Below are 26556 nucleotides of genomic sequence, written 5' to 3'. Positions count from 1 at the left end.
TGACTCATTTAAACTTTCATTCCATTCGAAATGAAAGCAGTGAATTCAGGAAGTGATGCGAATTCAAAATTAAAACATTAATCTTCTACTTATCAGTTTGAAAATTTCAGTTTACTTCCTGCATTGACACAAACAGTGGGGCCCAGAATTATGGACACCATTGCTAAAGATTATCAAAAATATCTGTATGAATTAAATAATTTAAATACTGAGCTATATTCTATTTGCCAAAAAATTGGGAAATTATATTGCTCAGAGAAAGAGATTTAGTTTAAGAAGTAATACTTTTTTCTCAAAAAGGTAGGGGTCAAAATGTTTGATTTCAATGGTTTTCAATACCTCACCATGCGAGGATAACAGCACAGCCATTTTCTAAAATGTTTTATGAGTTGGAGAACACATTGGGAGCAATCCTTCCAGATCCTTCTTGAGAGGTTATTTTCCTGACACCACACTCTGCGAGCCCTCACCTCCTCCCTGTAGGCTGTCTCATCGTTGTTGGTAATCAAGCCTATTACTGTTGTGTCGTCTGCAAACTTCATGATAGAGTTGGAGGCGTGCATGGCCACTTAGTCATGGGTGAGCATGCAACCTTGTGGGGCCCCAGTGTTGAGGATCAGCGAAGTGGAGATGTTGTTTCCTACCTTCACCACCTGGGGGCAGCCCGTCAGGAAGTCCAGAACCCAATTGCACAGGGCAAGGGTTGATACCCAGGGCCTCAAGCTTAATGATGAGCTTGGAGGGTACTTTGGTGTTGAATGCTGAGCTGTAGTCGATGAACAGCATTCTTACATAGGTGTTCCTCTTGTCCAGATGGGACAGGGCAGTGTGATGGCGATTGCATCGTCTGTGGACCTATTGGGGCAGTAAGCAAATTGAAGTGGGTTTAGGGTGACAGGTAAGGTGGAGGTGATATGATCCTTGACCAGACTCTCAAAGCACTTCATGATGACAGAAGTGAGTCATTTAGTCATTTAGTTCAGTTACCTTTGCATTCTTGAGTACAGGAACAATGGTGGCGCTCTTGAAACATGTGGCGACAACAGACTGGGATAGGGAAAGATTGAATATGTAAACACACCAGCCAGCTGGCCTACGCATGCTCTGAGGACGAGGCTAGGGATTTCGTCTGGGCCGGTGGATCTTTGATGTCATGGGGCTATTTTGCTTCCACTTGTCCTGGGGCCCTTGTTAAGGTCAACGGCATCATTATTTTTACCCAGTACCAGGACATTTTAGCCAAAAACCTAGTAGTTACGAAACTTGGCCACAAGTGGATCTTCCAGCAGGACAATAACCCCAAGCACACATCAACCCCCCTCCCCCATCCTAAAAAAAAAAGTAGAATTGGCTCCAAAATGTACATTTTGCAATGGCCATCTCAGTCTGCAAACTTGAAACCCATTAAAAACCTGTAGTTTGAATTGAAGAGGGCAGTCCATAAGAGTAGACTAAAGATATCAAGGATCTGGAAGGATTCTCTATGGAAGAATGGTCCATACAGAATGTTATGTGTTCTCCAACTCATAAAACATTTTAGAAAAAGGCTCAGTGCCATTATCCTCACAAGGTGAGATGTTGAAAGGTATTGAAACCCCTACCTTTTAGCTTCTCAGAGCAATTGTATTGGTATAAAATGATATAATTTTTTTCATACAATATAGCTTAGTATTTTAATTATTTATTTTATACAGTCATATTTGCTCATCTTTATCAAGGGTCTCAATCATTTGGACCCCACTGTATATGTGCATTTACAATCAAGCAACGTATGTCAGGAGTTCTCATTGGTAAAACGTACACTCTTTGCATGTGGAGGATATTGCTCAGTGATTTTTTTAAAGACTCCACAACACTACAAAGAAATTGCATTATTGAAGACTTTCTGGAAACTTGTTTGGAGAATAATTACGCTTCAAAGCCCTCAGAACATTGACGATTGCGTAAAAAATGCCACAAGAAAGTTAAACAATATCTGTGTTTGTGTCACACATGTACAGTAGAGACAAGTCTTGGAGAAATTGTTGATGCTTCTCTACTGATGCCACTTTGTCTCAAACATCTATTATTCTGACCACGAACGCTGAAATGGGAGCGAAGGAAACATGATTTATTGACATGGTTCTCTTTGCAATTAATCGTTTGTAGCAAACATTTCCAAATATATCTCTATATCCCCTCGACTATATCTCTATATCCCCTCCACACACTACCCTAGCTAAGGTGACACGCTACCCTCACCTGTGTCTTATGGCTTGAGGGTAGAAGCTACAGTATTTGGGAGCCTCTTGGATGTAGACTTGGCTCTCTGGTAATCATTCTCCTCAGTGCTCTTGTCCCTCTTGTTTCCCCTGCCCACCTTCTTTCCCTCTCCATTCCCTGACCCCCACTGCCCCACCCTCAGCGAGTCACCCTCTCCCCCTCTTCTACATCTTCTTCTTCCTCATCTCTCCTATTTCCTCTTGGTTTCTGAGCACCATGCCTTGCAGCCCACACAATAATTAGGCTGTACTGCTGTTCACTTTCATTTTCACACTAGACAGAGAGATGGTGAAACCAGCACTGGTGGCCTGGAAAGCCAACAGATAAAGTTAGGTTTTGGCCTATGTAGTGTAACGTAACCCTGAGGGAAAGAATCTCCTGTGTGCCTCTATGTGACCTTTCTACAGAGCCTCAATATGACTACCTTTCTAAAGTGACGTATTGTCTTGGGGTGAGTTTCCCAAAACCTTGGTATGTTAATTAAGGGGCTTCCGAGAGGCACAGTGGTCTAAGGCACTGCATCTCAGTGCTAGAGGCGTCACTACAGACACCTTGGTTCAAATCCAGGCTGTATCACAACCAGCTGTGATTGGGAATCCCATAGGTCGGTGCACAATTGGCCCAGTGTCATCCTTGTTTGGCTGGTGTAGGCCTTCATTGTAAATAAGAATTTGTTCTTAACTGACTTGCCTAGTTAAATAAAGTTCAACCCTCCTGTTGTGTTCGTTTCATGTTAATTAATTCTGTGTACCCGGTCCAAATTGACTGCCCCAATATATCTGATTATAAATACATATTATTCCGAATGTTTGTGTTCGGTCTTTTTTATCAACTTAAGTTCTTGTGAACATTACAAGTTTTGAACTTCTATTTGCTATTTATGGCCTGAAGGCCTCATTGACCTGAGCTCATACAACTCGTTTTTGAGATATTAAAAAAAAAAGCATAATGCATGGATTATTTTGACTAACAAATATTCAGTGGAAACATATTGTGCTATTTATCAGACTACTTCACTGTCAGTTTCCTAGCCTCTCCTCCTCCTGGCCTCTCTCCTCCTCAAAGATATGATCAAGAGCCTCACATACAGTATATAATTTGGTCATTGTGTTGCCACAGAAAGAATTGTGAGGAAGGCCTCAAAAAAGCTTTTATATACCAGAGCTTCGGGTGTGTGTGTGTGTGTGTGTGTATGTGTGTGTGTGTGTGTGTATGTGTGTGTGTGTGTGTGTGTGTGTGTGTGTGTGTGTGTGTGTGTGTGTGTGTGTGTGTGTGTGTGTGTGTGTGTGTGTGTGTGTGTGTGCGCGCGTGTGCTCAAACACACATGCATGTGGGGGTCTGAGAGAGGAAGTGTGTCCATCTGATGAATGGGCATGTGCCTGAACTCAATTTTATACACTAATTGTAGTCTCACCTATTAATTTCAAATGACTGGTCATTTTTGACCCGGAACACAACAGGAGGGTTAAATAAACAATAAAAAAAAAATGTTTGAATCTTCATTGCTCTCCACAACCCAGCCACACTTCTTGAGACAGTAACAATAGTAAAAATAGATGTTTGACAATCAGCCTTCTGTGCCTGAAGGAACGCAAGTCGTTAAATTAAGCACTGCTGTTTTATGTGTGGTGAGCATCTGGTTCATTGATATGTACGAAATACCACTTTAGCTACAAAGGTTTTGGGAACACCCAAAATACTTCTACTCTCCATTGTGTTATTAATCTTGTTTCTGGGCCTTGTTTTATTTAATGTTTGTGTGTCTGAACAGGCAATGGTTATAGCCACCATCTCTAGTATGTGTATGTCTGCTTTAGCTATTTGGGGAATTGCCAGTGATAGGTATAATAAGATGACCTATGTTTCAGCTCTCTGCATCCGTATAGAGAAATCACAACCTCTAATGGAACCTTGCTCCAGCACTATTGCAGTCCTAAGGCCATGGACCCTTGTCTTGAAAATCACAGGCTTCATTGTTGCTCATTAGAGAGACAGGGCCTTGAGACTGTTGTAGTAATGCATGAGCAAAGGCTTCTACATCTAATATGTCTCGGATATAATACAGTTCTATACAAACTTAATGTCTAACATTTAACTGAAAACAGTGAATACTTTTAAAATGTAAATCACAAGGTACATAATTCCAACAATAATTCCAAATATTAGGGAGGTGTTCTTAATGTTTTTTACACTCAGTGTATGTACTGAATGAGCTTGAGGCTCAAGTGACGCAGATGTCAGTGACGAGTGACTCACTCAACACTGTCAGCCAACCTCTAGAAGGGACGGGTGACACCGAGCTCTCCCAGTTAAGTGATTTCAGAACACATCAAATCACATCACTGACACTCTGAACGGAGAAAACCTCCAGTGACACTTTCATGATACAGGAATCAAATTCTTGGAATCAAATAAACAGGACATTTATTCAGTCAGGAACTGTCCAGTGTCATGTGGATAGAGTAAATGTGGATTGTTATTGGAATCTAAACATGATCAAATAAGTACCGTAAATTCCCTTAATGAATGAACAAGTGGACCGAACCCTGACATGAGATACTGTATGTGAAAATCATGTATTAATGTCTATAGAAGAAAAGCAAAATGTGAGTTACATGCCCAGATTTCAAGTTATGATTCTACCTAAAAGCATAAAGTCATTGCCTAATCATCTCGATGGCATAGTAAGGCTGTCTAGTACACCCACAGCATATTGGATAATAGTGTGTGCTGAACCAATAAATCAGAACTGGGAGCAATCTCCACATTACATGTTCCTGTGGGCCATTACCACTTTATTCCAATGTTAAAGATATCATATTAGCTGCATTTGAATACTCATTCTAAATGTACTATTTGTGAAGTAAATTCAGTATGTAGTATGATTATTGGTCATTGTATGGATATAGTTAGTATGCCAAAAGCTCCCGGATGTCCTACTACATTCGCCAAAAAACAAAGTATAGTGGTTTACTCCAGTAAAAGTTTTGGAATTATGCTGCGATACTTAGAGGTCAGTTTAGTATGGTACCCTGTGTCACCACAAGCAGTGGACACAATTTCCGTGCTTTTAGGGCAATAATGCAATTCTTCAGAAAATGGGCATAGCTTTACAACGTTTTCAGATTTTAAGAAAATGGTGGAATATGTGCAGCTGAACTCTTCTACTCTCCATTGTGTTATTAATCTTGTTTCTGGGCCTTGTTTTATTTAATGTTTGTGTGTCTGAACAGGCAATGGTTATAGCCACCATCTCTAGTATGTGTATGTCTGCTTTAGCTATTTGGGGAATTGCCAGTGATAGGTATAATAAGATGACCTATGTTTCAGCTCTCTGCATCCGTATAGAGAAATCACAACCTCTAATGGAACCTTGCTCCAGCACTATTGCAGTCCTAAGGCCATGGACCCTTGTCTTGAAAATCACAGGCTTCATTGTTGCTCATTAGAGAGACAGGGCCTTGAGACTGTTGTAGTAATGCATGAGCAAAGGCTTCTACATCTAATATGTCTCGGATATAATACAGTTCTATACAAACTTAATGTCTAACATTTAACTGAAAACAGTGAATACTTTTAAAATGTAAATCACAAGGTACATAATTCCAACTCCAACTCTTTCCTTTCTCTACTGTCTTCATCAACCCCTTCTTTCACTCTTCGTCTATCTCTGTCTGAGTGTACAAAACGTTATGGACACCTGCTCTTTCCATGACAGACTGACCAGCTGAATCCAGGTGAAAGCTATGGTCCCTTATTGATGTCCACTTAAAATCAGTGTAGATGAAGAGGAGGACAGAGGTTAAATAAGTATTGAGACATGGATTGTGCATGTGTGCCATTCAGAGGGTTATTGTGCAAGACAAAATATTTAAGTGCCTTTGAACGTGGTCTGGTGGTAGGTGCCAGGTGCATTGGTTTGTGTCAAGAACTGAAATGCCGCTGGAGTTTTCATGCTCAACAGTTTCCCATGTGTATCAAGAAATTGTCCAAAGGACATCCAGCCAACTTGACACAATATTGGGAAGCATTGGAGTCGACATGGGCAGCATCCCTGTGGAATGCTTTTTCGGCACCTTGTAGAGTCCATGCCCCGATGAATTGAGGCTGTTCTGAGGGCAAAACGGTGGGGTGTAACTCAATATTAGGGAGGTGTTCTTAATGTTTTTTACACTCAGTGTATGTACTGAATGAGCTTGAGGCTCAAGTGACGCAGATGTCAGTGACGAGTGACTCACTCAACACTGTCAGCCAACCTCTAGAAGGGACGGGTGACACCGAGCTCTCCCAGTTAAGTGATTTCAGAACACATCAAATCACATCACTGACACTCTGAACGGAGAAAACCTCCAGTGACACTTTCATGATACAGGAATCAAATTCTTGGAATCAAATAAACAGGACATTTATTCAGTCAGGAACTGTCCAGTGTCATGTGGATAGAGTAAATGTGGATTGTTATTGGAATCTAAACATGATCAAATAAGTACCGTAAATTCCCTTAATGAATGAACAAGTGGACCGAACCCTGACATGAGATACTGTATGTGAAAATCATGTATTAATGAAGAAAAGCAAAATGTGAGTTACATGCCCAGATTTCAAGTTATGATTCTGCCTAAAAGCATAAAGTCATTGCCTAATCATCTCGATGGCATAGTAAGGCTGTCTAGTACACCCACAGCATATTGGATAATAGTGTGTGCTGAACCAATAAATCAGAACTGGGAGCAATCTCCACATTACATGTTCCTGTGGGCCATTACCACTTTATTCCAATGTTAAAGATATCATATTAGCTGCATTTGAATACTCATTCTAAATGTACTATTTGTGAAGTAAATTCAGTATGTAGTATGATTATTGGTCATTGTATGGATATAGTTAGTATGCCAAAAGCTCCCGGATGTCCTACTACATTCGCCAAAAAACAAAGTATAGTGGTTTACTCCAGTAAAAGTTTTGGAATTATGCTGCGATACTTAGAGGTCAGTTTAGTATGGTACCCTGTGTCACCACAAGCAGTGGACACAATTTCCGTGCTTTTAGGGCAATAATGCAATTCTTCAGAAAATGGGCATAGCTTTACAACGTTTTCAGATTTTAAGAAAATGGTGGAATATGTGCAGCTGAACTCTGCCGAAAACGGATATACATTAAGTGCTTCAACAAATTATGACAAATGTTAAGACATTTTTTAGCAATGTAATAAAGTAATTACTTTTCAAATACGTAAGTTACGCTACATATTATGTTGGCTGACAATGTGTTAGCTACGCTAGCCTTACAAACCACAGAGCATATCATAACAGTTGCTTGTATGTACCAGTTTGTTAGCTAGCTACCTAACGTTAGTTGGCTACTAATACATCGAACTTGCCAGTATATTAACCATATGCAATCTAACTAACTACCCAATGTGTATTGACTTGATTATTCATGAAATTCTAATTTAGCTAAGTGGTATAGTCATTGTGCGTTCTCAAATGGACATTCTTAATGAAGTTGTAAGATGTCTAGCTAGTAATTTGTTATGCTAACAAGCTAGCAAGAAGTTGCATAGCAACAGGATACACGTCCAGTAGACAGCTGAAGTGCTAGTACGCTCAACTGAAAGGATTACCATTCATTTACAGTATACTAAAATTAACTAATAGTATATAGTATAAGTATGTTGTATACATTATGTTAGTATACAGTGCCTTGCGAAAGTATTCGGCCCCCTTGAACTTTGCGACCTTTTGCCACATTTCAGGCTTCAAACATAAAGATATAAAACTGTATTTTTGGGGAAAAATCAACAACAAGTGGGACACAATCATGAAGTGGATTTAGCCAAACTTTTTAACAAATCAAAAACTGAAAAATTGGGCAAAATTATTCAGCCCCTTTAAACTCTCCAGAAGTTCAGTGAGGATCTCTGAATGATCCAATGTTGACCTAAATGACTAATGATGATAAATACAATCCACCTGTGTGTAATCAAGTCTCCGTATAAATGCACCTGCACTGTGATAGTCTCAGAGGTCCGTTAAAAGCGCAGAGAGCATCATGAAGAACAAGGAACACACCAGGCAGGTCCGAGATACTGTTGTGAAGAAGTTTAAAGCCGGATTTGGATACAAAAAGATTTCCCAAGCTTTAAACATCCCAAGGAGCACTGTGCAAGCGATAATATTGAAATGGAAGGAGTATCAGACCACTGCAAATCTACCAAGACCTGGCCGTCCCTCTAAACTTTCAGCTCATACAAGGAGAAGACTGATCAGAGCTGCAGCCAAGAGGCCCATGATCACTCTGGATGAACTGCAGAGATCTACAGCTGAGGTGGGAGACTCTGTCCATAGGACAACAATCAGTCATATATTGCACAAATCTGGCCTTTATGGAAGAGTGGCAAGAAGAAAGCCATTTCTTAAAGATATCCATAAAAAGTGTTGTTTAAAGTTTGCCACAAGCCACCTGGGAGACACACCAAACATGTGGAAGAAGGTGCTCTGGTCAGATGAAACCAAAATTGAACTTTTTGGCAACAATGCAAAACGTTATGTTTGTCGTAAAAGCAACACAGCTCATCACCCTGAACACACCATCCCCACTGTCAAACATGGTGGTGACAGCATCATGGTTTGGGCCTGCTTTTCTTCAGCAGGGACATGGAAGATGGTTAACATTGATGGGAAGATGGATGGAGCCAAATACAGGACCATTCTGCAAGAAAACCTGATGGAGTCTGCAAAAGACCTGAGACTGGGACGGAGATTTGTCTTCCAACAAGACAATGATCCAAAACATAAAGCAAAATCTACAATGGAATGGTTCAAAAATAAACATATCCTGGTGTTAGAATGGCCAAGTCAAAGTCCAGACCTGAATCCAATCGAGAATCTGTGGAAAGAACTGAAAACTGCTGTTCACAAATGCTCTCCATCCAACCTCACTGAGCTCGAGCTGTTTTGCAAGGAGGAATGGGAAAAAATTTCAGTCTCTCGATGTGCAAAACTGATAGAGACATACCCCAAGCGACTTACAGCTGTAATCACAGCAAAAAGTGGCACTACAAAGTATTAACTTAAGGGGGCTGAATAATTTTGCACGCCCAATTTTTCAGTTTTTGATTTGTTAAAAAAGTTTGAAATATCCAATAAATGTCGTTCCACTTCATGATTGTGTCCCATTTGTTGTTGATTCTTCACAAAAAAATACAGTTTTACATCTTTATGTTTGAAGCCTGAAATGTGGCAAAAGGTCGCAAAGTTCAAGGGGGCCGAATACTTTCGCAAGGCACTGTATGTAGGTATTCGAACACAGCTATTGTCTTGTCACAGAAATGCAAGATGCTTAGAAGGAATTGCTTGAAAGACAGAAATCTCTTCTTTCATTTGACAGACAAATGTAAAACGCAATTTAATTTACGTAAACTATAGGTACATTTGAAATTAAATTGTTGCACACACACCACACACTCCCCATTATCTTTCCCCCCACCCCTAAAAATGAATTTATTGAAGGTTTCAATAGGAAGGGAAAATAGTCAAACCAAGTCCTATTCAATCAAGTGTGACATTTTCAGATGCCTGGTAACCAGTTTTGATTGAATCGGAACCCCAGGAGTATTTTTCTTTGGAAAACACTAAAGGACACTGATTTAACTCCTAACAATAACACCTAAAAGTGTTACTAACACCTATGAATCCAACTTTACTGTTTTACAATAGTAACAAACACTTTACCCAATGATTTTTATAGTGCCGTCAGAAAAATTTCAGACCCCTACTTTTTACAGTGGTGGGGGTGTACCAAGATGGAGGAGTGGTGGCTTCAAAACAGAACCTCCCTGTCAGTCATCTAGTGTATACATTGCCTTCAGAAATTATTATTATTACACCCCTTGACTTTTTCCACATTTTGTTGTGTTACAGCCTGAATTTAAAATAGATTAAATTGAGAGTTTTTGTCACTGGCCTACACGCAATACCCCATAATGTCAAAGTGGAATCATAATGTCAAAGTATAAAAAATGAAAAGCTGAAATGTCTTAAGTCAATAAGTATTCAACCCCTTTGTTATGGCAAGCATAAATACATTCAGGAGTAAATATTTGCTTAAGTCACAAAATAAGTTGCATTAACTCACAATAATAGTGTTTAACATGATTTTTCAATGACTGCCTCATCTCTGTACCCCACACATGCAAATAATTGTAAGGTCCCTCAGTCGAGCAGAGAATTTCAAACACAGATTCAAAAGAACAGGGAGGTGTTCCAACGCCTCGCAATTAAGAGCACCTATTGGTAGATGGGTAAAAAAAATGAAAAAGCTGACTGGTGGCTTCAAACGCCTATCATTGGCCAGTACATAGCATCAGAGATCCATGGTTGAAATACATCAGGATGGGCAACTTTGATGGGGGTGGGGGCCACAAAAAATCTGAACTAATTTTATAACTAATTTCATGCAATTCTACAAATTTTGTGATGGGGCGGAGAGGAAAATTAGCTGTTTCCTGCAATTCTACACATTTTGCCATAGGGTGGTGAGAAATGTTTGCAGCTGTTAATTTGACCATGATAACAAGTTTAGAAAGCTGACTGCTAAACTAACTTAGTCTAAAAAGACTTCACTGACATGGGCTAATTGACTGATTATCAGTGACTGACATAACAAGAGAAAAACTGCTGATGGAAAATCAAATGTTGAAATTGTGTATTTTACTATTCTAACCTTCAACAGTAAGTTGAAAGCCTGACTGAGTTCCAAAATTGTTATTATTTTGTTTTTTAAATTGTTTTTGTTTCGTTTTTTGGGTAAATTGGCCACGGACCGCCAGTTGCCCATCTCTGATATACACTATTGGTTCTACCCTGTCGGATCTGTACCAATATAACTCCCTGCTTCAGTACCACAGATCTCCGGCAGGAAGAAGTGCAGTCAGTTGCTCCCTTAGCGAGTTGGTGAATTTGACCTTTACAGAAAAGGCCAGGGATGTGGGACAACGTTTTACTGCCCTTTTAAGCTCATAGTAAACTTAATGAACTGACAGGGGAATCAAACATTTCATGTTCAAACCATGACCATTTCCAGGGAGGTCAAAAAAGGAAAAGAACAAGACAGAGACCATAATAATTGTAATCTGTAATTCTCTCCTATTGCATTTACTTTTTCTTAAAATTAAATACCAACATTTAAATCGTCAAAGATCTTTTACTCCCCTGTGGACCTGTGTAGCCTCCTAACTGGCCATGGCTTTGCAAAAAGATAAAATGATCCACCGTACAGTAGATGTGAAAACATCTACAAGACTGCACAGGGAGTAGATGTGCTGAATCCCCCACAAGACAGAAATATTAAAAGTGACTAATACACCTTTCAAACCAAGATGTTTTTCCGCCAACTTTTTGCCCCACAATACTAACCTAACTGACAAAGTGAAAATAATGAAGCCTATACAGAGTACAAATGTTCCAATACATGCATTCTGTTATTAACAACACACTAAAGTAATACTGCAACGCAATTAACTTTTGTCCTGAATACAAAGTGCTAATTTTGTGGCAAATCCAATAGAACACTGAGTACTACTCTCCACATTTTCAACCATAGTGGTGGCTGCCACAAGGCCAAATCTACACTGGAGTTGCTTACCAAGAAGACGAAGTGAATGTTCCTGAGTGGCCGAGTTGCAGTTTTGACTTAAATCTACTTGAAAATCTATGGAAAGACCTGGAAATGGTTGTCTAGCAATGATCAAGAACCAATTTCACAGAGCTTGAAGAATTTTGAAAAGAATCATGGAAATCCAGGTGTGGAAAGCTCTTAGAGACTTACCCAGAAAGACCCACAGCCTTAATCACTGCCAAAGGTGCTTCTACAAAGTATTGACTCAGTGGTGTGAATACTTGTTGTAAATCAGATATTTCTGTATTTTATTTTCAATAAATTAGCAACGTTTTCTAAAAACACGTTTTCACTTTTTCATTATGGGTTATTGTGTTTAGATGGGTAAGGAAATATAAATATAAGACATTTTGAATTCAGGCTGTAACACAACAAAATGTGGAATACGTCAAGGCGTATGAATACTTTCTGAAGGCGTTGTGTGAAAGTTATTGCCACAAGAAAGCCACCACTTTTATTTCCGCCAACCAACCTAGTCATGATTGCGGTAAAGTTCTGCCTACGGCCTAGTGTGAAATGTAAACCTTAATGCTGAGGCGGAATTGGCACTCACTACGCTCTTAAGCTCTTGATGGTTGCTACGCAAGGCCTGTTACTACTATCCTCCTGGTAATACTAAACTTTGTGAAGCATGTCACTTCCCCCATCTCTTCGCATAGCCCACCATTTGCACAGTTTTCTTAACCACAACTGGATAGATCCATAAAGAATTACTGTGGGAATAAATATAACTGAATGACAAAAATATTGGACGAAAGTAGGTCAATGCAATTGAAGGCATCAAATTGTTGCTTACTCAAACTCCAAAAGTCATCCAATTGTTATAATTCATTTTAAGCAATAAGCCTACCTGCATGTGTTCAACTATTTCGGCACCGTTTCGAGTTGCTTTGAGACAAGTGTGTAGACTCGTCTTAATAAATCAATCGTCAGATTTTTCTTTTCTGGATATTGGTTAGGCTACAATTTGGCCGTAGAAATATTAGCTAAATTGGGTTGAGTGCTGATCATTATCATCTTTCCCAGTTGGTTAATTTATTAGCACTAATCAGAACATTTTGCCAGCATGTTATGTAGCTTAACAAGTGGATTATTTTGCTCTTCACTCGCAGTCACTTTGTAGCCTAGGCCTACTCCCAACTAAAAGCCTCTGACTTATCTTAATGTGATTTTGTTTCACTGAATCGCCTTCTGTATATTTGGTTAATTATCTGGCTGATCAAATAAGTGGTGGTATAGCTCATTTGCTCAATTATCACTGATTAGAAACATTTAGCATGCATTATATAATGGCATTGAATACTCCTTTCTGATTGGCTTATATTTGCACGGTAGAATTCAATTGCTATAGTTCAGTTTTACACGTTTTGTTTGATATGCTTATGAAAGCAAAAGTCGAATTGAAAACAGTATTGGTATTGTTGAAATAGATTTTCATGGTTAGCTAAACTATCAAGTCTGTTTGTTTTGTTACCACAGCAACTAATGTAGCTATCTAGTAAACAACTAATGTAGCTATCTAGTAAGAGGAGACCAACCTTAATTTCCTTGAACAGCTAACTTTGTCATCTCAGGGTGTGGCTGCTTTCAAGTCTCCTAGGAGCTACTTTGTTAATACCCCAAAGTTCGATATATATATACACACACACACACACACACACACAGTAACAAGTTTGGACACACTCATTCAAGGGTTTTTCTTTATTTTTACCCTTTTCTACATTGTAGAATAATAGTGAAGATATCAAAACTATGAAATAACACATATGGAATAATGTAGTTACCAAAATAAGTGTTAAACAAATCAAAATGTATTTTATATTTGAGATACTTCAAAGTAGCCATCCTTTGCCTTGATGACAGCTTTGCACACTCTTGGCATTCTCTCAACCAGCTTTATGAGCTAGTCACCTGGAATGCATTTCAATTAACAGGTGTGCCTTGTTAAAAGTTCATTTGTGGAATTTATTTCCTTCTTAATGTGTTTGAGCCAATCAGTTCTGATGTGACAAGGTAGGGTTGGTATACAGAAGATAGCCCTATTTGGTAAATCAAGTCCATGTTAAGGCAAGAACAGATCAAATAAGCTAAGAGAAACGACAGTCCATCATTACTTTAAGACATGAAGGTCAGTCAATGTGGAAAAAGAAGAAGTTTCTTCAAGTGCAGCCGCAAAAACCATTAAGTGCTATGATGAAACTGGCTCTCATGAGGACCGCCACAGGAATGGAAGACCCAGAGGTACCTCTGCCACAGAGGATAAATTCATTAGGGTTAACTCCACCTCAGATTGCAGCCCAAATAAATGCTTTGCAGAGTTCAAGTAACAGACATCTCAACATCAACTGTTCAGAGGAGACTGCGTCAATCATGCCTTCATGGTCAAATTGCTGCAAAGAAACCACTACTAAAGGACACCAATAAGAAGAAGAGACTTGCTTGGACCAAGAAACACGAGCAATGGACATTAGATAGGTGGAAATCTGTGGTGTGTGATGGTGTGGGAGTGCTTTGCTGGTGACACTGTCTGTGATTTATTTAGAATTCAAGGCACAGTTAACCGGCATGGCTACCACAGCAATCTGCAGCCATACGCAATCCCATCTAGTTGCGCTTAGTGGGACTTTAATTTATCTTTCAACAGGACAATGACCCAAAACAACTCCTGGCTGTGTAAGGGCTATTTGACCAAGAAGGAGAATGATGGAGTGGTGCATCAGATGACCTGGCCTCCACAATCACCCGACCTCAACCCAATTGAGATGGTTTGGGATGAGTTGGACCGCAGAGTGAAAGAAATGCAGTCAACAAGTGCTGTGGGAAAAGCATTCCAGGTGAAGCTGGTTGAGAGAATTCAAAGAGTGTGCAAAGCTGTCATTAAGGCAAAGGGTGACTACTTTGAAGAATCTCAAATATGAATATATTTTGATTTGTTTAACTCTTTTTTGGTTATATGATTTCATATGTGTTATTTCATAGTTTTGATGTCTTCACTATTATTCTACAATGTTGAAAATAGTAGAATATAAATAAAAACCACAATGAACAGGTGTGTCCAAACTTTTGACAGGTACTGTATGTAAGTCATTGTCTTCAATAACTTCTTGATGCACCCATCCCATTACCGGGATCATTTTCGTCAACATCCGCTGAATTGCAGAGCGCCAAATTCAAATTAAATTACTAAAAATATTTAATTTTCATGAAATCACAAGTGCAATATAGCAAAACATAGCTTAGCTTGTTGTTAATCCACCTGGCGTGTCAGATTTAAAAAAGCTTTTTGGCGAAAGCATACCAAGCATTTATGTAAGGACATCTCTCTCAGTAGACAAAACATTACAAACAGCTAGCAGCCATGTAGATTGGTCACAAAAGTCAGAAAAGCAACAAAATGAATCGCTTACCTTTGATGATCTTCAGATGTTTGCACTCACGAGACTCCCAGTTACACAATAAATGTTCCTTTTGTTCCATGAAGATTATTTTATATCCAAAATACCTCCATTTGGTTGGCGCGTTATGTTCAGAAATCCACAGGCTCGAGCGGTCACAACCACGCAGACGAAAATTCCAAATAGTATCCGTAAATTTCGTAGACACATGTAAAACTTTTTTATAACCACTCCTCAGGTTGTTTTTACAATATATAATCGATAATATTTCAACCAGGACTGTAGCTTCTTCAATAGGAGAGAGAGAGAAAATGTCTGCTCCAAACTGTTGCGCATGCAAAATGCTGCTGGCACCCAGCCATCCAATGAGGCGATGTGATCTTTCTCGCTAATTTTTCAAAATAAAAGCCTGAAACAATGTCTGTTCACACCATGAGGAAGCCATAGGAAAAGGAATCTGGTTGATATCCCTTTAAATGGAGCGAAGGCAGGCAATGGAACAGAGACATTTCAGGAAAAATAACACCTCAGGGTTGGATTTTCCTCAGGTTTTCGCTTACTATATCAGTTCTGTTTTACTCACAGACAATATTTGTACAGTTTGGGAAACTTTAGAGTGTTTTCTATCCTAATCTGACAATTATATGCATATTCTCGATTCTGGGCCTGAGAAATAGGCAGTTTCATTTGGGTACGTTTCTCATCCAAACATCAAAATACTGCCCCCTACACTCAACAGGATAAGCAATGTCTATACACTGAACATACAAAACACCTGCTCTTTTCATGACAGACTTACAGTACTCATAGAAATCCACTCCCAGGTGAAAGCTATGATCCCTTACTGATGTCACTTGTTAAAAATCCCCTTCAATCAGTATAGATGAAGGGGAAGAGACAAGTTAAATAGGGAATTTTAAGCCTTAAGACATGGGTTGTGTATGTGTGGCATTCAGGGGGTGAATGGGCAAGACAAAAGAGTAAAGTGCTTTTTGAACAGTATGGTAGTAGGTGCCAAGTGCACCGGTTTGAGTGCGTCAAGAACGGCAACGCTGCTGGGTTTTTCATGCTCAGGAGTTCCAGTGTGTATCAAGAATGGTCCACCACCCAAAAAACATCAGCCAACTTGACACAAATGTGGAAAGCATTGGAGTCAACATTGGCCAGAATCTCTGTGGAATGCTTTCAACACGGGCCAGCATCCCTGTGGAAAGCTTTTGACATCTTGTAGAGTCCATGCCCCAACGAAGTAAACATTTTTTTGACCAATCCCATGAACCTGCTCAAATGCTAATATAGCTTACCTTTAACTAGATTTATTGTTGGTCTTTATCCAGTCTATACCAAGCCAAGCCTACCTGGGAGACAGGGTTGCTGGATATTTTGACCCGCTGCTGGAACAGAACGTTCAGTATGCGGTTCTGCTGCTCCAAGTCAAACACGCGTGTCCTCAGCTTCACACACTCCTCTCTTAGGTCCTGGACATTCACCCACACAAGCACAAAGAAGGTGGGTTAAACGTTGTATAAACCGGCTTATAATTATACATGTCCAGTGTGCCTTCCATTATGATTTATGTAGCGCTAGGAGTTTTTCCTGACCATGTGACCTAACCTGGAAACACTTAGGGCCCTATAAGACAATCTTCATACATTAAAATGGTAGTATGCATTCATAATATTTTACATACACACAACTCATAGAAAGTGTCCCTATAATATTAATTCCCAAGCATGGCACATCAGCAGAAAGTTGATAAGCATATACCATACTACTGTTCCAGCTGGCTGATAGCAATTCTTACTTAAGTAATGTAAAACGTAGCACAGAGAATTTTCAGCCAACCTTACTTGGCGATATGTTACTTACTCAATTCCTGAATTGGAAGACAACACATTTGTTCTAAACTTCCATGGCTACTTGCAGGTGGTTCATTTTAAATTGACAAAACGTTACCTTATTAAATGAAATCATTTTTTTGCTCCATGAAGTGTATGCCGCTACATTACCTATTTCAAATCTTTTCATTGATCAAGACAGGTGAGTGTCATTGAAAGCAAAGCATGATTTGAGATAGATGTGAAATAGAATAGTGAAATAGAATAGAATAGAATAATCAAGCAAAACCTTGATTTTATTTAATAACATTTTCTTAATTCAAACAAACCACCTGCAACTAGCAATGGAAGTTTAGAAGACATGCATTGCCTTCCAAGTCGGAAATTGAGGAGGTATCGCCAAGTAAAGGGTTGGTTAAAAATTCTCTGTGCTATGCTTTACATAAGTAACAACGGCAATCAGCTAGCTGGAACAGTAGTAATGGCCTGACTAGCCAATGTAATAACTAGTAGTGAGCATGTGGTTTTTCAGTTTCAATAGACATGACGTGCTAACTAGAACACAACTAATTCTATTTATCATTATTAGCATTCCATCATTATTTATTTTATAGCCTCCCTTAGACTTGATTGACTAATGATGCTTTAATCAAACAAAACAAAGACAAACCTTTTGAGTGAGGAGTGCTTGAACAACCTGATTAGCCACCTTCAAGCAAAAGAGAGCAGAGAGAGAGAGGAGAAACAAAAGAGAGACCTTGCATAAACACAACACTCAAAGAAAAGTTTAGACCATGTTCAGTCAGCATGTCATGGATAAAGAAATCTTTGTCTTTCAGGCTTGTTGTACAACGTTTGTGTGAAGATGCAGAGACATATACCTCCCCGATGTTTTCATTTTCCCCCATGATGAAATCGGGGAGGGGACTGTAGATCTGTCTCCCTCTGTTTGTTTGTACTTTAGTCACACGCGATATCTCAGACAGCATTGGGATGATTTTGACTAAACTTGGGTGAATGATGCATCCTGCTATAGAGATCTGGCATATACAAAAGTACACGGATTGGCCAAAGGCGGGAGCGATAGTAATTAACTGAAATTAGTTAGTCACACTCAATATCTCAATTGGCCCAAGGGGGAGCTGCATCATTCATGGGGGACAACAAGTTTACTTTTGCCTTGTTGTTGTTTGTTTCTTTCAAGGGCCCTAGTTGTTACTTTCATTACATATATATAAAGCTTATACTATCATCTACATCTCTACAGTTGATTGTGTGTGTGTGTTTAGGACAGCCAGTGGAATGTTGTAGATGGTAAATCCCCACACGCCCCTAAATTAAGTTCTGATACAGTACAGTTGCATATTAAGCCATGGCTAAAATCTAGTGTTTGTTGATCGGGAAAAGAGCGATAAAATAGATGCCAGAAGATTCAAATCAAATCAAATTTTATTTGTCACATGCGCTGAATACAACAGGTGTAGGTAGACCTTACAGTGAAATACTTACTTACAAGCCCTTAAAACTTATTAAAGCACTGTAGATTAAGAAAAAATAGTGTTAAACAAAAAATAGATAAGTAGAAAATAGAAAATATAAGTAACTAATAATTGAACAGCAGTAGTAAAATAACAATAGCGAGGCAATATACAGGGGCTACCGGTACAGAGTCAATGTGCGGGGCACCGGTTAGTCGAGGTAATTGAGGTAATGTATACATGTAGGTAGAGTTAAAGTGACTATGCATAGATATTAAATAGAGATTAGCAGCAGCGTAAAGAGGGGTCTGGGTAGCCCTTTGCTTAGCTGTTCAGGAGTCTTATGGGCTTGGGGATAGAAGCTGTTAAGAAGCCTTTTGGACCTAGACTGGCGCTCCGCTACCGCTTTCTGTGTGGTAGCAGAGAGAACTTGGGTGGCTGGAGACTTTTTAGGGCCTTCCTCTGACACCGCCTGGAATAGAGGTCACGGATGGCAGGAAGCTTGACCCCCAGTGATGTACTGGGCTGTACGCATTACCCTCTGTAGTGCCTTGCGGTCGGAGGTCGAGCAGTTGCCATACCAGTCAGTGATGCAACCAAATGTTCTCGATGGTGCAGCAGTAGAACCTTTTGAGGATCCGAGGACCCATGCCAAATCTTTTCAGTCTCCTGAGGGGGAATTAGGGTTTGTCGTGCCCTCTTCACGACTGTAGTGTGTTTGGACCATGATAGTTTGTTGGTGAGGTGGACACCAAGGAACTTGAAACTGTCAACCTGCTCCACTGCGCCCTGTCGATGAGAATGGGGGCGTGCTCGGGACTCCTTTTCCTGTAGTCCACAATCATCTCCTTTGTCTTGATCACGTTGAGGGAGAGGTTGTTGTCCTGGCACCACACGGCCTGATCTCTAACTTCCTCCCAATAGGCTGTCTCGTCGTTGTTGGTGATCAGGCCTACCACTGTTGTGTCATCGGCAAACCTGATGATGGTGTTGGAGTCGTGCTTGACCATATAGTCATGAGTGAATAGGGAGTACAGGAGGGGACTGAGCGTGCACCCCTGAGGGGCCCCCGTGATGAGAATTAGTATGTCGGATGTGTTGTTACCTACCCTTACCACCTGGGGGCGGCCTGTCAGAAAGTCCAGGATCCAGTTGCAGAGGGAGGTGTTTAGTCCCAGGGTCCTTAGCTTTGTGATGAGCTTTGAGGGCACACGGTGTTGTATGCTGATTTGTAATCAATGAATCAATGAATAGCACTCATATAGGTTTCCTTTTGTCCAGGTGGGAAAGGGCAGTGTGGAGTGCAACAGAGATTGCATCATCTGTGGATCTGTTGGGGGGGTATGCAAATTGGAGTGGGTCTATGGTTTCTGGGATAATGGTGTTGATGTGAGTCATGACCAGCCTTTCAAAGCACTATATGGCTACAGACATGAGTGCTACAGGTCAGTAGTCATTTAGGCAGGTTACCTATGTGTTCTTGGGCACAGGGACTATGGTGGTCTGCTTGAAACCTGTTGGTATTACACTCAGTCAGGGACAGGTTGAAAATGTCTGTGCTTCCCTTTGTAGTCTGTAACAGTTTGCAAGCCCTGCCACATCCGACGAGCGTCGGACCTGGCGTAGTACGATTCAATCTTAGTCTTGTATTGACACTTTGCCTGTTTCATGGTTCGTCGGAGGGATTTCTTATAAGCTTCCGGGTTAGAGTCTTGCGCCTTGAATGTGTCCTTTCGCTCTGAGCAGATGTTGCCTGTAATCCACGGCTTCTGATTGGGGTATGTAAGTACAGTCACTGTGGGGACGACATCATCAATGCACTTATTGATGAAGCCAGTGACTGATGTACTCCTCAATGCCATTGGAAGAATCCAGGAACACATTCCAGTCTGTGCTAGCAAAACAGTCCTGTAGCTTGGCATCTGCTTCATTTGACAACTTTCTTATTGACTGAGTTACTGGTGCTTCCTGCTTTAGTTTTTGCTTGTAAGTGACGATAGACGAAATAATTATGGTCAGATTGGCCAAATGGAGGGCGAGGGAGAGCTTTGTACACGTCTCTGTTTGTGGCATAAAGGTGGTCTAGAGTTTTTTTCCCCCTCTGGTTGCACATTTACCATGCTGGTAGAAATAAGGTAAAATGGATTTTCCCTGCATTAAAGTTCCCAACCACTAGGAGCTCCGCCTCTGGATGAGCATTTTTCCTGTTTGCTATTGGCCGTTTACAGCTTATTGAGTGTGGTCTTAGTGCAAGCATCTGTTTGTGGTGGTATATAGACAGCTATGAAAAATTCACTGTCTTGGTAAATAGCGTGGTCAAATAGCTTATCATGAGATACCTCAGGCGAGCAAAACCTTGAGACTTCCTTAGATTTCATGCACCAGCTGTTGTTTATAAATATACATAGACCGCCACCCCTTGTCTTACCAGAGGCCGCTGTTCTATCCTGACGAAAAAGCTTAAAATGAATGTATGTTATTCATGTCGTCGTTCAGCCAACTCTACCATTATGCTTGTTTACACTGAGCTGCGCTGGTGTCGGACAGCATGACTGTGTAGATCGAGACACTTTAGAGCCAGGGGGAGATATGACCAGATCCTATTTTTGCCGCACTAACAATTGAAATAAATGTCTTTAAAAATGGAAGGCAGTTGTGATGAGGCAAGATCAGGTGGTACCATTCTAGCCAAATGAGAGGCCAGATACGTGTGTGAACAAACACAACGGTCCTTGCTATCCTGGATCCTTAGATTGTCCCTACCCCACTGAAGTTGAAATTCAAAATGGTTAGCGTAGGGTTTAGGGAAGCGACATCCCAAAGACCCTGGATAGCACTAAGAGGCTCCAATATAGAGTATTTCTTTCTCAAAGTTGCCGTGATGTCACGTGTCCTACTTATATCAGTACACTCGTAACAACCTAATAACCTAAGATTTACAAAATGTGTATTCGATCAAATAAGCCTCAAGTAGCAAGTAGCCAATTACATTTTTTGTTGACCAATTTCAACACTCTCATTGACCTCCTTGCAAAAACTCCTTGCTTGGAGAAGACAGATTTTGGGCCGAGTTTGTTTCGCCCCTTTCTCTCTGATGTATCTCAATCCAGGGATGAGAAATGCGATGTACTCACAATTGTCACATTATCCCCACTGTTACATCGATTACACAACTGCTAGTTTTTCCAAAAAGCTGCCCTTTTTGTCCTCATTCTAGGTAGCAGAAGCATAGAGAATGATAGAAGCATCTAGTCGTCAAAAGGCCATATTAACATGGGCAGCACCATTGAGGGCTTCTGCCATTTTATTGTAGTCAACTGGGTGAGACTTCCAACTACATTGACTGATCCCCCCCCTGGTGACCCTGTTGGAATCATGTCCAACAGGATCATCAGGAGGGATCAGCCAATCGTGAAGAAAATTGACTACTTCAAAATGGAGATAGCCTCAATAACGCTGCCCATAGTGTCACAGATGCTATAATGGCACAGATACAAAGATGAGTCCTCTATATATCTCTATGAGCAGAAACGATGTCAGCCATTTTGTAATGGCACTAGAACGTGTGTTGAACAACAAAGGATATTCAGCCAATCAGGCTCCGTGCAGACTAAGTCGTCACGCTATGGAAATGTCAAAATAAAAGTACAGCGTGGTTTATGGCTTAGTATATGTCAAACTCTCCCAAAACTATGGATGCTCTTCCAGTACAATAATTGCTAATCACATCGACGGCGCTGTAGTGGAGCAGGTCAAGAGCTTCAAGTTCCTCTGTGTCCACATTACTAAGGACCTTTCATGGTATGAATACAGTTATGAAGAGGGAACAACAATGCCTCTCCTCCTCAGGAGGGTGAAACAATTTGGTATGGGCCTTCAGATCCTCAAAAAGTTCCACAACTGCACCAATGAGAACATCTTGACTGTCTTACCGACCATAGGACGCTACAGAGGGTAGTGTGTAAGGCCCAGTACATCACTGGGGCCGAGCTCTCTGCATCCAGGACCTCTATACCAGGCGTTGTCAGAGGAAGGACCTAAAGAGGAAGGACTCCACTTCTATCTGCTATCGCACGGCTAACAGTACCGGAACCAAAAGGATTCTAAAACCGCTTCTATCCCCAAGCCATAAGACTGCTTAACAGTTCATCAAATGGCAACCCTGACTATTTGCATTGACCCCATTTTTATTTGCACTGACTCTCTTGCACCGGCTCTATGCACACTCACTGGACTCTACCCTCACACACTCACACATACTACACTGACACTCCAACACACACATACACCTACATACACTCACACACACAAAACACACAAGCAAATTGATGCCACACACTCACACACTCAGTGGCACAAAAAGTACCCAATTGGCATATGTGGATAAAAGTAAAGATACCTTAATATAAAAGTATTTCGTTTTAAATATCCTTAAGTATCAAAAGTAAGCATAACTGCAAAAATATACTTATGTATCAAAGTATGAATAATTTCTAAAATGCTTCTAAAATGCTTCTAAAATGTATGGGGTAAAAAGTACATTGTTCTTGAAGAATGTAGTGAAGTAAAAGTAAAAGTTGTCAAATATATAAATAGTAAAGTACAGATACCCCCCAAAACTACTTATGTGGTACTTTAAATTATTTTTACTTAAGTACTTTACACCACTCACACATAGAAACACTTATGTCCGGGTTAGGGAGGGCTTGGCCGGTAGGGATAACCTTGTCTCATCGTGCACTAGTGACTCCTGTGGCGGGCCGGGTGCAGTGCACGCTAACCAAGGTTGCCAGGTGCACGGTGTTTCCTCCGACACATTGGTGCGGCTGGCTTCCGGGTTGGATGCGCGCTGTGTTAAGAAGCAGTGCGGCTTGGTTGGGTTGTGTTTCGGAGGACGCATGGCTTTTGACCTTCGTCTCTCCCGAGCCCGTACGGGAGTTGTAGCGATGAGACAAGATAATAACTACTAACAATTGGATACCACGAAATTGGGGAGAAAAGGGGATACATTTTTAAAAAATCTCACGCTGGCTCCACTGTGTATTGATCTACACTGTCATGCTGTCTGACCCTAGTGCAGCTACCTAACTAGGAGAGTAGCTTGCACATTTGTTACTCCTGGTTTGATATTTTTATCCTCTTTGACACTGTTTAAAATCTGTCTGTTTAAACTGCTGTACTTCTTATAATTAAAACAAACTTTTACGTGACAATCTCAAATCTTTTCAATAACGTTTTAATATGAGAGGCCCTCCGTCCTCTTCCTCAAAGCTAGATTATTATTTTTCTGGGGATACATTTATTTTATGTTAGCATTGAATATGAATTAAGGTAGCAGAATATCACGAAAGGCTTGAATTTATATAATTGTGCAATTATGTTGTTTAGTTTCAGAGCTCATTCAACATTTTTGCATTTTCTAGTGTGATGTTGAATGCATTACATATTGCCAACTGTGTGAGCTGGTAGGGGGCAGAAGATAGTGGTGCTTTTGGAGGGCACTTTGAAAGGTGATGCTACTAATGACAAAGATGAGCTGGTCAAGAGTTGCGTCACAGTGACCACAAATTCACAGCTATAACATGGCATAATTTTATCTAATGAGTTACGCTAACCTTATGTAATATCAATAAGAGCTGAAGGATGGGAGGAAGGTTGGAAATTGATGTACAGCAGTAATCTGTAAACAGAAATTTGAACACAGACAGATTATTCTTTGTCTGAAAGACAATTGTGCCTCCCCCTAACATACCATGCTGGCTCAGATCATTTCTTTCACATTGTCCATTTCAGCAGATCCTGAAACTATGGTAGATGAGTACCCAGGCTAGCTCAGACACAATACAACCAGATTACAACTAGATTCAGTCGCAGGTCTATTTTTTTCTTTAGCGGATGGTCTGGGGGCTGGAACATAATTAAGCAATAAGGCCCGAGGGGGTGTGGTATATGGACAATATACCACGGCTAAGGGCTGTTCTTATTCACGAAGCAACGCATAGAGCCTGGATACAGCCCTTAGCCATGGTATATTGCCCATATACCACAAACCCCTGAAGTGCCTTTTTGCTATTATAAAGTAATTAGATCAGTAAAAATACATGTTTTGTCATACCTGTGGTATACCACGGCTGTCAGCCAATCATCATTCAGGGTTCAACCCACCCAGTTTATAATAACAAATCATTTGTCGACTGCAAATTGACTGCAAGAAGCAAACATATGTTTGACTAAAACATAATACTTTCAAACATTGCTTATATTTTTATACAATCACGTGTCTCTTTATTATACGTGGGAATAGTAGGGAACAGATTTCTTAAATTAAAATCACTTGGAGCTCATTCCCTTGCGTCCAACAAAAATAGAAAATATAGGCACATACAGTGCATTCGCAAAGTATTCAGACCACTTGACTTTTTCCACATTTTGTTAGATTACAGCCTTATTCTAAAATTGATAAAATAGTTTTTCTCCCCTCATCAATCTAGACACAATACCCCATGATGAAAAAGCAAAAAGTAGGTTTTAGAAATGTTTGCAAATGTATTAAAATTAAACTGAAAAAATCCCATTTACATAGGTATTCAGACTCTTTACGCAGTACTTTGTTGAAGCACCTTTGGCAGCAATTACAGCCTCGAGTCTTCTTGGGTATGAAAAATAAGCTTGACACACCTGTATATTGGGAGTTTCTCCCATTCTTCTCTGCAGATCCTCTCACGCTCTGTCAGGTTGGAGGGGGAGCGTTGCTGCACAGCTATTTTAAGGTCTCTACAGAGATGTTCGATCAGATTCAAATTTGAGCTTTGGCTGGGCCACTCAAGGACATTCAGAGACTTGTCCTGAAGCCACTCCTGAGTTGTCTTGGCTGTGTGCTTAGGGTTGTTGTCCTGTTGGAAGGTGAACCTTCACCCCAGTCTGAGGAACAAGTTTTGTTCAAGGATCTCTCTGTACTTTGCTTTGCTCTGCTCACCTTTGCCTCGATCCTGACAAGTTTCCCAGTCCCTGCCACTTAAAAACGTCCCCACATCGTGACCACCACCGTGCTTCACCGTAGGGATGGTGCCAGGTTTCCTCCAGACATGACGCATGTCATTCAGGCCGAAGAGTTCAATCTTGCTTTTATCAGACCAGAGAATCATGTTTCTCATGGTCTGAGAGTCTTTAGGTGCTTTTGGCAACCTCCAAGCAGGCTGTCATGTACCTTTAACTGAGGAGTGGCTTCCGTCAGTAAAGGCCTGATTGATGGACTGCTGCAGAGATGGTTGTCCTTCTGGAAGGTTCTCCCATCTCCACAGAGGAACACTGGAGCTCTGTCAGAGTGACCATCAGTTTCTTGGTCACCTACCTGACCAAGGCTCTTCTCCCTCGATTGCTCAGTTTGACCAGCTCTAGGAAGAGTCTTTGGTCGTTCCAAACTTCTTCCATTTTGGGGACCTTCAATGTTGCAGGAATGTTTTGGTACCCTTCCCCAGATCTGTGCCTCAACACAATCCTGTCCCCTGAGCTCTCCAGACAATTCCTTCGACCTCATGGGTTTGTTTTTGCTCTGATATGCACTACCAATTTAGGGACTTTTATATAAACAGGTGTGTGCCTTTTCAAATCATGTCCAATCAATTCATTTACCACAGGTGGACTCCAAACAAGTGGTAGCAACATCAAGGATGATCAATGGGAAACAGGATGCACCTGAGCTCAATTTCGAGTCTCATAGCAAACGGTCTGACTCCTTATGTAAATAAGGTATCTGTTTTTTATTTTCGCTTTGTCAATATGCGGTTTTGTGTGTAGATTTCGTTTTTTTATATATATTTTTAAAATCCGCCCCAATTTTGTGGTATCCAATTGGTTGTTACAGTCTTGTCCCATCGCTATAGTTCTCATACAAACTCGGGAGAG

At 40.5% G+C, this 26556-nt stretch overlaps 1 protein-coding gene across 5 annotated transcripts in view; it reads right to left on the bottom strand.

Annotated features, from left to right (window-relative positions):
- LOC112225102 (nck-associated protein 5) overlaps window positions 1–26556 on the bottom strand; it is a 95757-nt gene that overhangs the window by 39635 nt on the left and 29566 nt on the right. For all 5 annotated transcript variants that reach the window (XM_042306807.1, XM_042306808.1, XM_024388742.2 and 2 more), the window contains 2 exons: window positions 17844–17882; window positions 16694–16813 (listed from right to left, as the gene is read on the bottom strand). In XM_042306807.1, the coding sequence (XP_042162741.1) occupies window positions 16694–16813; window positions 17844–17882 (159 nt within the window). The remainder of the gene's footprint in view (window positions 1–16693; window positions 16814–17843; window positions 17883–26556) is intronic.

The sequence above is a fragment of the Oncorhynchus tshawytscha genome, linkage group LG26, assembly GCF_018296145.1.
Source record: "Oncorhynchus tshawytscha isolate Ot180627B linkage group LG26, Otsh_v2.0, whole genome shotgun sequence".
Lineage (NCBI taxonomy): Eukaryota > Metazoa > Chordata > Actinopteri > Salmoniformes > Salmonidae > Oncorhynchus > Oncorhynchus tshawytscha.
The sequence above is the reverse complement of the archived record's forward strand: the minus strand, read 5'-3'. Positions and strand labels throughout refer to the sequence as shown.